The sequence below is a fragment of the Poecilia mexicana genome, unplaced genomic scaffold, assembly GCF_051168715.1.
Source record: "Poecilia mexicana isolate PSO_F unplaced genomic scaffold, ASM5116871v1 scaffold_20, whole genome shotgun sequence".
Classification (NCBI taxonomy): Eukaryota; Metazoa; Chordata; class Actinopteri; order Cyprinodontiformes; family Poeciliidae; genus Poecilia; species Poecilia mexicana.
In genome coordinates, this window is record NW_028263389.1 from 15,788,173 (window position 1) to 15,804,491 (window position 16,319).

Sequence of the window (16,319 nt, forward strand, 5' to 3'; positions counted from 1 at the left end):
GGAAACCAAATTCAAGAGTTGAACTTGAACCTCATTTGAAATAAATGCATAAAGATGAAGACGTATTCACAACATGGGCTACAGCTGCTGCTCTTCTTTAATTCAGCCATTTACTGAAACCTGCTTATGAATCCTGCTTTCATTTTCTAGCAAGACTTCACATCAGTCTTTTTTATTCGTCTGTTGAAGAAGTCTAACTGTAGCTGTGGACCGGCATATCCCTCTTTAGATCCAGGGGGTCCTATAGATGTAATCATTTAAAACTTGCATCCATAGGATAAATGTAATAGGATCTAATATTTTATATATGAAGTCATTTGTAAAAAGCTAATTCTAACTATTTTTGTTTTCATGTGACCAGAATTGCCAGCAAAAGACAAAAATCATATTGGCATTATTCATAATAATCTGAAGTGAGCAATGAAATGTATTATTCTGTGTACAAGGCATCTATATAATATGAATTTAGTTGTTTTTATTGTATTTCTAAATTAAAATAACCTTTCAATTACATTTATTGATAACCTACATCTGTGTACATTAAGTGCTACTTTTCCTACATTAAAACAAAAATAATTACTAGACGGCATCAACAAATATTTTACATGGTTTATTTAAATAAATATTTACATAAGAGGTTTATATAAATCAATTTCTTCTTGTTTTTCTTACACAAAATGTCTCTCTAAAAGGCGACCGCTTTAACGATGAAGAAATTAAGAGATGATGCTGTTAATCGGAGTGTGATCTAAACCCTCATGTGAAGACTGGACCTTAATATCAAAAACAAAAACAAACACAGGTTTAAGATCTTTCTCATCTTCCGTTACAAATCTCGTAGTAGTACGCATAAATCTACATGATTTGATATAAATTTTAATTTGTTGCTAAAGAATAAGGATGATTCTCTACACTAACTTAATGAAAATCCGTATGCCAGATGGGAGGGGATATGTGGTCAAGAGGTAAATAAAACACAATTAACAATCATCAACAAAGCAAATTTAAAATAAAGAGAATATTGGTGAAACTTAAAAACAACAATAAGACAGCAAAAAGCTAAAACGTGGACAGCATATGGCTCGGTTTATACAGGAACACATGACGAATGCTCCAAACTACAATTCACACCCATAAACTGGAGACAATGGCAGCTTCACCATCCAGGAGATCCTGACTCGTCTTCACTCAGCTTTAAAAGATGTTTCAGTTTGCTGAACACAGAAATGATATGCTCTTTAAAGTCTATTGCTCTCATTTCATGCATGTGTATTCTAACAAAACCAACCGTTTGCTTAAAAAGAATCTAAAGAAAATAGATTTTTTTCCTTTTTTTTTTTTTAAATACTATGCCCGGAAGAGTTAAAGTTGTCATCCTGAGTTTTAGTCCAGTCACCAACTTCTTGGGAGTAATTTGTCATGCTGTGAAGACTTCATGTTTGAATCCATCGTCGCCTCCTCCATCGGGCCGTCATACCGAGTCAGTTTTGGGCTGGATCGAGCGGGTCCCGCTCACAAAGTTATAAACTAAAAACTGAGATGTGCCAAAGTAATGGGTGGCAAAGAGTTTTCCATCGGGCGTGGGGTCTGAGAACGCGATCTCGTCTTTGCTCAGGTAGGAACCGTAAATGAAGTTGTTCCTGTGTAAAAAGAAAAGCAACTTTAATTATGTAAAACATATGTTTTGTTTGTAAAATGCATTCTTTTGTGTTAGACCAGGAAATGTTGGAAAACAATTTTAGAAAGATTATACATGGTTATCAATTTTCAACCAAAGTGCGAAGCGTTGCAGTGAATTTTATTTAGGGGCATCAGAGAAAAGAAGAAACATATATACATACAAACCACACATAGATTTTCAACTTCATAGTTTAGTTTAAAATCCCAATGGACTTGCTCGTAAAATGTGAAAATGTTGAGTATGAATCCTAACACCAACCTTAGGCACTCAATTAAGCGTGTGGCGATGGCCCGGCGCCGCATCACGCCGACCACCCAGATGCGACTGATGCCGCAGATGGCCGGCTCCGGCGTAGTGGAGCAGCACCAAGCTCTCTGCCGTTCAAACATCACCTTCTCCCCCTCTGAGCCCTCAGGAGGAGCCTCCTCGATCACTCTGAAACCCTTTGAGTAGATATGAGAAGACCTTGATTTTCAAAAGGCTCAAGGACAAAACGGTTATGCACAGATTTAAGAGCCTGCAGTCTCGTACCTCTTGGATGTGCTCTGCTATGAGACATCCAGCCACTTTCTTATCAATAGAGATGAAGAGGAAAGTTTTGGTCTGAGAGGGACACTTTGTCTCCACCTGTTGGAAGCCGAGGTCATTGTCCACCATCTCCCGGATCTCCTCCACCTGAGATGGGCAATTAATTATCAAGCTACAGCAGGTCCAAAATGACACACAAGGGATTTCACTTCTGCATTGTTCATGAAGGCAATGGCCCGACACTTGAAACAGACCTTTTTCAGGGCATATTTGGGATCATCAGGGAGGACGAGAATGATCTTGCCATCAGGATATTCTGCCATGATTCTCTCTTTTTTCCATCCCTGAAAACAACATATATTAAACCGTTAAAAGAAAATGATGTCTTCTCTGAGATTATCCATATCAATCACAATAATCGGAGTGACCTTAAACGGGTCAAAAGTTTAAGGAAACTCTGGTTTAAGGACAGGCACAAGCTCAGATCTTGTGCCTGTTTAGCTCAACCAAGCACAAGATATGAGCTAAACAAATGAAAATGAATGCGACAAAGAGATTCTCGGCATATGGTCTGTGTGAATGCAAACTGGTCTCACCACGTATTTGACAGCACTGACGAATTGATTGTGAAACAGTAAATGTTGAGATTCATCCTCAGGATTGGCAGCAGAGTAGAGCATCCCACACACACTGCAGGCGTCTGGCCCAAAATGTTTCTGTCCCGCATCCTGGCAGACAAAAGATGACAGTTTTTACAAAACATGCATCAGTTGTCCTGTTTAATCTATTCAAGATCTTTGGTAAAAGGATGAGGGCGAAGTTTTTTACCGTCTGAGTGCCATCTTTGTCGACCTCTTGATGAGTCGCTGCTTCTTGTGGCTTTTCTTCTCCGCTGTAAAACAGACACACATCAGGAATTTTTCTTCTAAGTCAGATCCCAGAGCTTTTTAGCAATTTTTTCATGCATTAACATATTTCTAAGGAAGTCAAGTTTTAATTATGGAGTCTGGAAACAGATGGATGGATGGATGGTTGGTTGGACAAACAGATGGACAGGCTAATGGATGGGTGAATAGACTAAGGAAAATTGGACAAACAGATGGAGAGATGGATGGAATATTGGATGAAGAAATGGACGGCTGGATGGACAGACAGTAAGAGAGATGATGGGATGGAAAACTAGGATAATGGTCAAACAGACGGACGGATGGAAGAACATAGTATGGGTAAACAAAACGGATGGACGAACAAATAAATGGGTTATGGACATATGAACAAAAAGATGAATAGATGGGGTATACTGGACAAACAGATAGAGAGTGTGTGGCAGAGGGGAGGAGGAGCGCTAGACAGTGAACAACCAAAATGAATCTTCTTACTGCTGGTAGGGCTTCTCTGATGTCTTCTCCTCTGTCAAAGCTAAATCTGTGTTACTCCCTGGAGACAGAACAGCCGTAGTAACTGCTGGACAAGAAATGGATTCTAAAATGGAAACATGGTTCATGTTAAGACAGAGAAGTTTAAAAGGCTGAAAGCAAAAGTAGCAGATTTGTCCTGCATTGAATTGAGATGACAACAGCAACAACGAACCAGCAGATATTTCTTCACACTTTGTTGTGTCAGAGATGTTTGTACTGTCCTCAGGTGTAACGGAAGAGGCAGAAGCTGGTGAAGACGAACCAGATGTACCCTGTGTACAAAAAAGAAAAGCGTCGGTCATAGCACGTTCATAATGCTGGTGCTAATACTTAAAAAAAAATCAATCTGGAATTACCTTGGGTTTCTTATTCTCCTGGGATGGGGGATTTTCAGGTTTCTGAGGTACTGAAGCTACAATAGCTTCAGTCACTGAAGGTTTTGATTGAGGTGGCTTATCTTCTGTTGGAGCTGGCTGCTTCGGCAGCGTTACATTTACACCAGTTGTTTTTGACAAAGGAGGGGTAGTAGTGGCGGGCTTGGGTTGAACTGGAGCCAAGTTGGGTTTAGAAGAAATTGGTTTTGAAGAAGCTGCAGATGTGGGCTTTGACTGAGGGGTTGGAATGGTAGGCTTGATTTGTGTTGGCTTTATCTGAGGCTGAGCTGCAGTGGTGGACTTTGACTGAGCTGAAATCTGTCCAGGTGTGCTCTGAACTTTCAGTTTTGCCTGGTTAGGTAGTTGTGGTGAACCAGTTGGTTTTAATGAAGGTGCGGGACGCTGAGCAGGGATGGCGGGGCGAGGCGGTTGTGTGGGTAGATTTGGCTTTTTTGGAGCAACTAGCAACATGTCGTCATCATCCAATTCAAAGTCATCTGGGGAGTACTTGGGTCTGGGTTTGTACGGCGTGTACTCTACAGGCTTCAGTTTTTGAGCTTTAAGTCCGTTGGGCATAGGAGGAGGAACTGCTGGCAGAGTCCTCTTGGCTGCAGACCGGGTCACTTTCGGAGCAGGCCCTGGAGCGGCTGCAGCAGGTTGAGATGCCTGAGCCCTGCTTTGCCTCGTGCTTCTACGAACCTCAACAACAGGCGGTTCCGGTTTGGTAGTTTCAGCTTTTACTGGCTGAACTTTGGCTGTTTCTTTCTTAGAAAGCTCAGTTCTGGTAGTTTCTGGTTTAGGGGGCTGAGTTTGAGAATTTTCTGTTTTAGTCGGTTCCGTTGCAGCTGGCTCAGCCTTAGGGGACTCTGGTTGTGGTGGAGCAGGTTTATTGGCAGGGGCAGGGCTTGCAGGGGATGTTGTTGATGGACTCGTTGCTGGTGGAGGAGGAGTAGTTATGGGACTCATTAAAAAACTGCCAGAAAAAGGCGCTTGCCAGTCAATGTCTGAAAACATCTGATTTGCTTGATCAGATTTTAGTTTCTTCACACGAGCCCAAGACATTTTCTCCCTTTGCAGCTCAACCTGCCTGAGTCTCTGATATCGTGTCAGCTTCTTCTTTTCATGGGCTTTCAGTGGCACTGAAATCTGCGATATAAAGAAACGTCTTTTCTGAGGCTCTGCGGCTGGTTTGGGTTCAGCCGAATCTGCAGTAGAGGGTTGGACAGCAGACGACTCAAGAGCAGGGGTCAACGAAGTGGAGTTCCCTTCTGGTCCAGCAGGGCTTGCAACATTATCCGGCTCTGCATCTTGTGTGGTAACTGCTGGTTGTTCCCTCTTGCTGGCTTCAGCTTTGGCAGCTGCTGCTACTGCTGCTTGTTTTTCTTCCTCTATCCTCTTCAACAACATGCTGTCAGTGGCAATGTCCTCTGCAATTTCTTGACAGAGCGCTAGGAGGTTGAGTTGCTGTCGTTGTGCCGCTCTCTTTGACTCTGCAGCCTTTTGTTCGGCCAATGCTGCAAGACGAGCTTTGGTTCTTGCTTGTGTATTCATTTCTTGTTTCTTAGGTTTTTCCACCTCAGGTACCTTTTTATCATCTTCAGTTTTTTCCTTCAAAGTACTGCTAATTACGTCTTTATTTTTATTAACTACCTTCTCTTCGGACTTTGGAGGGTCTTCAGAAGTTGGTTTGGATGGCTTTATTATTTTAATATCATCGTCTTCCTCATCCTCCTCTGCCACAACAATCTCTCGACCAATCTCAATATCCTGGAGAATCTGTACTTCTTGTAGCTCCAAGTTACGGTCAGCATTCTCCATTATTGCTATATTACCATCTTCAGTTGAGGGCTGAGTATCAGCGTTTGACATTTCTGCATCCACACTATCAGTAGTGGTATGGTCTTCGGAATTTTGAGCACTGTGAGGAACATCGAGAGGTAAAACTTCCTCTGTGCTGGCTTCAGAAGCATCTTTAACCTTGTCAGTTGCTTCATGTATCCCCATCTTCTGGGAGCCATTTAAAATACTTTGATTTGGCTCTTCACCCAGCAATCCGCCATCCAAGGGAGGGTTTGACAATCCCGATTCAGCTGCAGCCCGTGTCAAGATATCCATGTGAATTTCACTCTCCAAAACTGGTTCCAGGATCACATACTCTTCAGATGCACCATCTGTTATCTCAACTTCACTGTGGGTTTGAGTGTCCTGAAGTGTAGCATTTTCTTGTACCTGCTTGGGAAACTCTACTGCACCAGTGCACTCTGGAATGGCACTTCTTTCACTTTTTTCTGCAGCGTCATCTGACTGGCCATCTGTAGCACTGATGTCAACGCTTAAAATGTTTGCTGTTGTGTTACTCTGCTCCAACTGGGCATGTGTGGGACCTTGTACCTCCCCGGAAGTTTGAACCTCCATTTCCTCCAAACCCTGGCTGTTTGGAACAGTAATTTCTTCTTTGTCCGCTTGCTGAGGGTGAGCAATTCCTAATTTGACATCATTGACTGAAAAGTTTGCTCCATCACCCACAGTGAGGGGGATTTCTGTGTTCTGTATGTCCAGAACAGAAATGCTACCACCCAGCTCAATTTTTGTATAAATTTCACCACCACTGTTGCTCTCTGGACTACTAATCGGTTCGTAAACTACCTGGTTTTCATTAAAATGGACCTCTGTTTCATTAGCTGTCCTAATCTCATCTTCTGATGCCTGAACACCACCATACTCATCTTGTTGGGTACAAACCAACTCAACTACTTTGCTCCCATCAGCTTCTTGAAGATTACCAACAGGCCTGTCAACACTGATTTCATCAATTAGTTGTCTTCTTATGTTGTCTTCTAATGAGGTTGTTGTTCTTACATCCTCAGCAACAGGCTCTGTCTTCCTGGTAACTTCAAAGTTAGGAACAGGAAGTGGTTCTTTGTCTGATATGTGTGTGCTGTGTTCGTTGATTTCTTTTGCCAGATGGTTGTGGTGTTCTGCTGCAGTTTCGAGAGAAGAAATCTTGTCCATCTCTGCAGACGTTTCCATTTTAGTTTCAGTCTCTAGAACATTCTCACGTAAAGAGGTGACCTCGTTTTCATTTCCATACTCTTCAGCAACCTCCTTGTCTCTTTGCTGTTGATGGTGAACAACAGATTTCTCAAAATAAATCTCAGTAGGTGTTTCTGATGCATTTATGTCTGTTACAGAATGTCTGACAACTTGAGCGTTAACAGAGATAAAGTTTAATGCTGTCCCAGCAGGGGGAGAGTCTTTTTCTGCTTGAGGGTCTGCTGGGAGTTCACTGACCTCATCTCTCTGACTTTGGATTTCTTCCATAAATGACGGGTGAGAGATCCCTTCAGGCAACTCTGATTTCTTTATTTCCATTTCTTTTGTAATACTCTGACTTTTTCTGTCAGCCTGGTTAACATTTTCCATACAAAGATCAAGCCTCTGTATCTGTGTTTCAGGTTGTAGCAATGAAGCTGAAATTTGGGTGTCTGCCGTGAGTTCAGTAACCTCCTGACCTCTCTGGTTATGTTTTTGTTCTGTAAATGTTGGTTGGGAAATATCCGATCCCTCTGTTCTCTGCAATTCTACCTCTTCTGAAAGATCAGAACTTCTAAGGCATTCTCTGACATCCTCTTTATCATTTCCATGACAGATTTCCTGCATTATTATTGTTGTTGTTTGAATTTTCATTTCATTTGGACTCTTGGCAACAGTGACACATTCTTCAGAAATCTGATTTTCATTTTTATCACTCTCCATCATGGGAAAACTTTCTGGGGACTTTTTAGATATATTTCTTACAGTCTCCTTCACAAGACTTTTCTGGGCGTCAGTTTGTCTTTGAGATGTTTGTTGAGAAATCGCTTCAAGAGGTACTGCTTGTATTTCCATTGTGTTCTCAAAAATACCAGTGCATTTTTCGACAGCTTTAGCCTCTCTTACAGGCTCGGCTACTTTAATGCTCACCTGGTCGTGTGTTTCAGGAGGAGCTGGTGAAAAAGAGAATGTGAGGTCCTGTTGAGCTTTCTGGCTTTGTGTTAGCATGTTAGCCGTTGGTTGAGAAATCTCCTCCAGAGGCTTGGGTGTTTGCATTTCTATTTCGAGTAGATTCCCAGCAATAACAAGGGGTTCTTTGAAAGTCTCGTTCTCATTTTCAATGCTCATGTTTGAGTCTTCAGTAGGTTGACTTGCATCAAGGCTCTTCTGAGATTTTGTTTCTACCACCATTGTTGGTTGAGAAATTTCCTCAACAGGCTGTATCCTAATCACTTCGATTTTATTCTCACCTACGCCAACACATTCTTCCACTGCCTTGGTCTCTTCTTCAGTACCCTCATTTGTGTCACTTGCAGACTGAGTTCCATCAAAGATCTGGTGGATTTGTGTTTCAGTAGTAGAATATGAAGCAAAGCTATTTACTTCAGAGTCAGAGTGAGTTTCCATTTTATTCTCTGCAACAGTTACAGTCATAGAATCTCCATTTTTCTCAACATCCTGACTCATTTGGTTTTGCATTTCCACAGCTGGATAGTTTGCACTCAAAACGTCAGTTTCATCTCGACTTTCCTCTTTCTGCATTTCCATTAATGATGTGGCTGTAAAATCCTCTGATACTGATGTGTATTGCATTTCAGATTGTATTGGATTATCTTCTACAGCCACACATTCTTTACAGCTGGTTTTGTTCACACTTTTGTTGTCTATCATCAGATCATCATGAACTTCATCAAAGTTATCTCCTGCTGTTTGTTCACTTACATTGAAATTATCCTGCCTATGTGCTTCAACCACAGAACCAATGTTGAAACTCTTCTCTGATGTCTCCATGTCAAGTTCTGTTTGATTTTTATTTCTATGCAGTGAACAGGGTGAAACTGGACTCCCTTTTGTTACTGCTGTGTCCACTTCCATTTTTAACTGTGTTAGAGTCACAATTTCCACATTCACCTTGTTGTAGTTTTCAACTAGAGGCTCAGCTGATATGGCTGGATTAGGTTCACTGACATTCGGGCTTTGCATTTCTTCTGTATGGGCAATGTTACAGACCTCCTTGGGTGAGCCTGCAGCCACTACCAGAAGAGCAGCACCATTTGTATTCTTCTGTGCATCGCTGGGTATCTCAGTAATAGGTTCAATAACTGTTTGTGTTTCCATTTCTTCAATTGGAAGAAAGTTAGAGACCTCCTGAGATGTGGCTACAACTTCTTTATCAGGTTCTACTTGACTCTGAGCAGCATCAGGAGCACATGTAATATCTAAGCTGCTCTGGTGACTTGAAGTTTTATGAATGTCATGACCTTTATCTGGTGTGCCAACATTGGGTTCACTGACGAGCTGGGTTTGCATTTTCTCAAAAGATCCAACAGTTGAGAATTTTAATGTGGGACCAACTTCTACTTGAGTCTGAGCTACAGAATTTGCATTTTCAAAATCTATCTGTACTTCCTTTGGTATGTCAGTGGTAGGGTCAATGACCAGCTGTGTTTGCATGTCTACAGCCTCTGCAACAACTTCTGTTGGAGTCCAAGTTGCCCAGGTTTCTTTCTCCAGGTCTTTCTGTGTTTTGTTGGGTATGTTAGGTTCACTGACTAGCTGGGTTTGCGTGTCGTCTATTGGAGGATCGTTGGATTGCATCTGTGATGTGGCAGGAATTTCTCCGTCAGCTTGCAGTTCACTCTGATCAACATGAACACATTGAACACTATTCCTCTGGTAATCATCAGGTATGTCATTGGTAGATTCAATGACCAGCTGAGTTTGCATTTCTCCTACAGATGCAGTTACAGAGACCTCCACCGATGTGCCTATAATTCCTCCATCAGCTTGTTTTTGACCAACAACAGAAACGCATACATCGTCCCTGGTTGTAGAATTAGCATTTTCCAGATTTGTAAGAGCTTCATCCTGTATTTCAATAGTGCACTTACTGACCATCTGGGTTTGCATTCCTTCTACAGGTGCAATGTTAGAGACATTCTCAGATTTATTCACTTCAATTAGAGTCGGAGAAGCAAAGCTTGTAACTTCCAGATGTTCCTGCACCTTGCTGCAAATGTCAGTGGTAGATTCACTCATCAGTTGCTGTTGCAAACCCTCTGGTGATGAGGCAGCTTCTAATTGAGTCTCAGCAGAAATGCATGCAACATCTTCACTGCTTCTAGAATGTGCATTTTCCAGATGTTCATCAGATACATCAAAGGGGGATTTACTAACGATCTCAGTTTGCATTTCTTCTGCAGGTGCCATGTTCGAAAGCCCTTCTGTGACATCAATTTCAATTGGAGTATGAGGAGCAGAACTTGCATGCTCTGGATCTTCCTGCACCTCGTTGCCCGTGTCAATAACATGTTCATTTACCGGTTGGCTTTGCAACATTTCTGGTGATAAAGAAACAGTCTCTCCAGCAGTTTCTAGCTGATATTCACTGGATATGTCAATCATGGGTTTACCAACCGCTTGGGTTTGGATTTCTTCTACAGGTGCCATGTTACAAAGATCTTCTGATGCAACATCAACTTCAATTGGAGTCTGTGCAACATTGGAAATGTCTGTTGGTGTTACCATCTGAGTAATGGGAATAGCTACATCATCTGAATTTTCTTCTCCTTGACTCTCAGCAGCAGCATTTACAGTGATCCCAGTATTTTCCTGATTTTCATGAGCTTTGTCACTAATGCTAGGTTCACTGACCATCTGGTTTTGCATTTCTTGAATAGATGCAGTGTTAGAAACTTCCTCAGGTGTGACATGGATTTGAGTCTGAAAGGCCAACTTTAGACTAACTGGATCGTTTTGAATTTCTTCAGGTATCTCTGTAATAGATTCCCTGATTGCCTGTGTTTGCTTTTCTTCTATAAGAGTAATACTTGAGACCTCCTCAGATGTTGCTGCAGACAGGTCATTAATGGTGATTTGAGCCTGAGCAATACAGGAACCATCCTGACCTCTGCAAACTTCTTCAGGTACCTCAGTTATGGGTTCAGTGAACAACTGTCTTTGCATTTCTTCGACTTTTGCAATATTACAGACCTCATCCTTGGAGTCTGCAGCTTCTTCAACATTTATTTGACTCTGAGAAGAGCCATTTGCATTCTCCAGACCTTTATTTGCTGTGTTAGGTCTATCACTGGGTTCATTAGATCGCTGGATTTCGGGTTCTTCTATAGGAGCAATATTTGACACGGCCTCTGACATGACCTTATTTTCTTTGTTTACTTCCTTGTGAGTCTCAGTAGCATTATTTGCACTCTCCAGATCTTTGTGAGCTTTATCAGATATGCCAGTGGTGCATTCACTGACCAGCTGTTTCATCTCGTTGGATATATTGGAGGTCTTCATGTCCACTTCTGTTAGAGTCTCACCCATTGTAGCAAAACATTCTGGAGACTTTGGATCTTTTTCTACAGTGGTAGATTCACTGACTTGGTTCTCCTGCATTTGTATTTCCGGTTCATGCTCTAAAAGCTTAAACGCTGCAACAGGCTGTGTTTCCATCCCACTTTGACCCTGAAATTTTCCAGAGCATTCAACAGTATTAATCTTTTCACATTTATCGATTGTAACATGATCACGGCTCTGTGTAGATAAAACTGTAGGAGGTTCCCTGTCCTTATGGAATTCCTGCTTTTGCATTTCCACGGGAGTACTGGGATTTATGATCTCTGATGTAATTCCTATCTGTATTTTTGTTATATTTTGTTTCTCTGCTTCGCTCACAGTCTCTTTGCTTGCCATGATTCCAACATTTTCCTGCTTTTGAAAATCTGTGGATGGGTTGGCAGTAGATTCCCAGATTTGTAAATCGACCATAACACTTGGATGTGAAGCCAGTAAATCCTCTTTATCTTGACTCTTTGGTACAGCAGCAGATTGAATGATCGTAACAGTCTCTTTGTCTACGTTTGAAGATTCTACTTTGGTCACATTGTCTTGAATTATGTGATTCAGTGGAAGGATGATATCTTCAGAAAGGTCCGCTGTTTGATTTTTATCGTTAATCCCCCGACAATAAGACTGAGTGTCACAAATCAAGCTATGATTCTGTACATCTGCAGGAAGATCAGAGCTGGCACCAGTATAAGGAGGCTGTGAGTCAACCCTTTCTCTGCTGCTTTCTTTAAGTCTTTCCTCAGAGTTTTTGTATGTTTTGTTCAAATCCTCACACAAGTCACCGTCTGTTCCCAGAGCCGTATGGTGTCTCTCTTCAGGATTTGACTCTTCTTTCAAAGGTGTTAAGGGCTCTGCTTTTGTTACTGTTCCCTCAGCCTGGGTTTCTTGTTTACAGTTTTCCATCACTGGAGGGGAATTTGTTTCGTCCAATGACACTTTGTGTACCTTTCCAAAACTCAGGCCTCCTCTTGTTTCGGGTTCCTTCTGCTCTTCCCTTGTGGTTTCACATTTTAGATTACACTGATTTTCTTCAGGAGACTGATGGCTCAATGGAGAGCGACCTTCACCTCCACAGCTAGTATTCACATCTTCGGGAACTGAACATAGTGTTTCCTCTGACGATGATAGTGTTTCATTATCTATTCCCTTTAGGATTTCAGTGGACCCAACTTTATCTATCATTTCCTCACCCTGAGAAGAGGAAAAAAGTACATTTTCTCTTGAAGATGTTTTGTTTTCTTGGTTTTCAAACTCCAAAAGTTGTATTTCTTCAGCTGTAGAGTCAACCGTTCCTGTTTCAGACAACACCAGATTCGATGCATCAACTGAAGTTTCTTGCTGATCAGTATCTGATAAGCTTTGAGAAGATGTTGAATCCGAGTTTCTACCATAGTTGTGCTCGATCTGTACAGAATCGGATGATGCAGGTGACGAATCGTGACTCATGTCCGGTGGATCAGACGTACCCTCCTCTGCTTTGCGTTTAGCTTTGACTTTGTTGGAATATTTTTTGATGCAGCGGGCCTTGTCTTCATCATCCCGCTCTCTGAACAAGTCCACCTTACACGTGTCGCTGCTGAGCTCCTCATCAGATTCTGCTGAGGCAGTCCGCTTCAGGGAACCTTTGGAGTTAGCTTGCAGTGAGGGAGTTTCTCCACATGAGGCACTTGTGGCTGTTTGAAGCTTGGCTTTTTTAAGAGGTGGGTCTGAGGGGGTTGGACTGGAATCATTTGAAGGAGAACTCTGTGTTAATGAATTATTTTCATCTTCCATAGAAGATCTTTTTTTCTTAGCTTGTTGGGTTCCTGTGTTGGGAGATTTGCTAGTTGGTTCAGTTTTAGATTGTAAATCATCTCCATCCTCTTCCACCTTCCTCATCTTGGGCTGAGATTCAGGCGGTGACGATTCTCTCTTTGAGGCAGGCATTCTGTAGAAATAGAAAAGCACAATGAGGCTTGGACTACAGTGATGGAAATTAAAAACAGCCGCAAATGAGAATCAATGTCATTAATCATCTGCTCATATAATTCTAGCTGGATATTTAGCCATGGTAGAGGTAAATTCATCTTTGCTTTGATTCCTGGGATTGTGCTGACTTTTAATCACAGCCCGTTCATTTTCAGCTTAATTTTAGCCTTCATAATCAATGAGTTTTGATAGCATCAATTTAGAACACCCTGTTTTGTTAAGTTTGAACCTCCTGTATAGAACTTTTACAATTAGATAAAATAAAATGCTGGCAGTGCTGCCAAAACTTTTTGAACAGTGGGCCAAAATCACCATGTTTTTACCTGCATGGTAATAAATTAAACATGGTATATGTAACAAAAATAACTACTGGGGTCCAAAAAGGGTCACAGACATTTACTTCAATAAAAGAAAGATGTACAGATTTCTATCCTTTTTGGTTCAAATGTTTTATATTTTGTTGGTCTCAACAACAAAAATGAGACTTCTTCTACAAACCCTACTGTGTTAAGCCAAGTTAAACAAACAGATGTGCAAAATCTGATATAAATAAAAAGGTGTTAGATGTCTATTTCTACTTACTATAGAATTACAATTATAACAAAAAATGACTAATAAAATAAAAAGTTTACCTAAAAAGTTTACAACTATGGACACGTAAACTTATCAATGAAAATCTTGTCATAAAAACTTGTTAATCTGCATCAGCTCCATTTGCTGGAGAGTCAAATTTGAACTATTTTTAAACTGTGAATTGAGACCACACAAAGACATTTTTACCACAATGAAAAGAAGTATTTTTGTCTCAAAGCAAGACTTTTTAACATAAGCACACAGTAGCACTAGCTATTGTCAAACATGGTAACGGCTGTATCATGATGTGAAACTGCTTCACCTCCAGCAACAGTAGTTCATTTCCAAACACTGAAACATGGACAATAGGAGGTGGTCAAAAAGGACAACAATCCAAACCCCATAATAACTGTTCCTTGATAATGTTCTTTAAATAATAGCAGCAGGCATCAACGACTCATTCAAGAGGTTAGAAAATAACCCAGAACAACATCTGAAGCACTGCAGATCTCACATATCTCAGTTAAGGTAAATGTTCATGAGTCAACAATAAAAATATAGACAGGGCAAAACTGGCATATGGGAAGATTCTGAGGTAAAATCCACTGCTGACCAAAGAGTATAAAGAGTCAAATTATATCTGGCTAAAAATGCTTTCACCACATCCATATTCTACAACACCTGGATTACTAGTCATAACTGATTTAATCACTTCTACTTAACCAAAAAATTATGTCCAGCCATCATCTTGAGAACCTTAAGCTTGAGAACATTGTGTTTGTGCAAAACAGCAATGAACCAAAGCACACCAGCAAGTGGAAAGATTTGAAATAAGAAATAAAAAAAAATATATAAATGGAGGTTTTGGAGTGACCTAGTCAAAGTCTGAATTCAAATATGATTAGCTGCTGTGGAAGAGATGGTCTATTCTTATAGTAATATAACCCTGCCAATAGAGTTAATAGGGTTAAGAATTCACTACTCTTTTGCACATGAGCTTTTCTTCCTCAGTAAATGGAATCATTATTTGAAAACGCTTTTACTCACTAGTCATTTTCGTCTGATAATACAATCTACTATTCATCATTTAATTGAGATTTTAAAAAGAAGATAAACAAGGACTTCTATAAGCGTGCAAACACTATTTTCCAAGCAGTTTACTTAATACAACTTGCTCTTACAGTTATTGATAAAAACCGACTTTGAGTTATCCGTTTCTTTACATTTTAAATTTAATTTCTGCTAAAAAACACATAAACATGCAAAAACTCATTGCCAAACATGCAATACACCATAGATCTGCAGCTGATGTTTATCATGCATGCAACAAGGCAGGCTAATGGTGGACACAAACAGATAAATTGGAATTAAAGTAACTGCTTAGCAAGTAACACGACGTACAATCTACATATTACCCATTTTAACAAATGCTCTGAGAGATAATCTAACGGAGGAGGGAGGCAGTTGTCAGTGAGAGCAGAGCAGGCAGTCAGAAATGGTCAGTTAGCTGATGGATAGCTAAAAGCTAAAGCTAGCTGCTGCCAACTCGCAGAAAAATGAGCGCAGCGAGACTAGAACAAAACAGCAGCTCCACACACTGAGCACAGCTCCCACTGAGGCTTACCGAGCTCACCAACAAGGCAAAACCACCACACGTACCCGATAAACTCACTTTGATGTTTTCTTTCTCAACAACAGCTGTGTTTTTTTCTCTCCCTGTGAATAAAAATTAACTGTACTTCCGGAGAGAGTCGGCGGATGTGACGTAGACACTCTCTGCCTGCTCGCGCTCCAAATCTCAGGATTCTTAGAGAAAACAAACCAGCTCCGTTTTAATATTTATTCGGTAATGTGGCGTTAAAAGAAAGATTTGCACAAGTTGAGTCAAGTCTATCTTTTAAAAGAAGCAAAATTACAACTGTGTAAGAGCTGAAAAAAATAAAGCTATTCCAAAACGTCATCACAAAAAAAATTAAATGAAAACCCTTTCACACAATGAAAGAAAATAAGTTTGATTCATTATTTCTTTATAGCAATAAATCTTAGAACATTGAGAAGTATGTGCCCATGAGAAGTATAGTATTGGAAAATGGCTTTTCTTTCACTGTAAAAACAAGGTTTTTCATTTCTGGAGCCAATCTTAAAAGATAGAAGTTGAGAAGGGCAACCTGTAGGTGTTCAGAGGATGTTCACGCCGCAAAATAGCAGCAACCTCTATATCAAACTTAAAGAGAATACAACTTCGGGGGCCTTGTGAACAATAAGACAAACTACAGAAATGAGGTGAAGGTACACTATGGCTAAACAGCAGTGAATGAACAGGCTTTCCAATAATCTAAGATTTAATGCAATCCAAATGTTGTGGGTTCGATTCCAGCTTCCTGCTGTTAC

The 16,319-nt window shown here is 40.7% G+C and overlaps 1 protein-coding gene across 2 annotated transcripts; it reads right to left on the reverse strand.

Annotated features, from left to right (window-relative positions):
* Positions 1-595: 595 nt before the first annotated feature.
* LOC106916076 (uncharacterized) lies at positions 596-15,961 on the reverse strand. Of its 2 annotated transcripts, none has more exons than XM_014984110.2 (10): positions 15,588-15,961; positions 3,984-13,314; positions 3,800-3,899; positions 3,589-3,691; positions 3,038-3,101; positions 2,806-2,937; positions 2,464-2,553; positions 2,213-2,356; positions 1,940-2,124; positions 596-1,640 (listed from the first exon to the last, which is right to left on the reverse strand). In XM_014984110.2, exons 2-10 carry the CDS (start codon positions 13,311-13,313, stop codon positions 1,472-1,474), a joined length of 10,317 nt encoding a protein of 3,438 aa, XP_014839596.2. In that variant the 5' UTR covers position 13,314; positions 15,588-15,961; the 3' UTR covers positions 596-1,471. The 2 variants fall into 2 exon arrangements, with proteins under 2 accessions (XP_014839596.2, XP_014839594.2); XM_014984108.2 differs by having other exon boundaries at positions 15,601-15,960.
* Between the last annotated feature and the right edge of the window lie 358 nt (positions 15,962-16,319).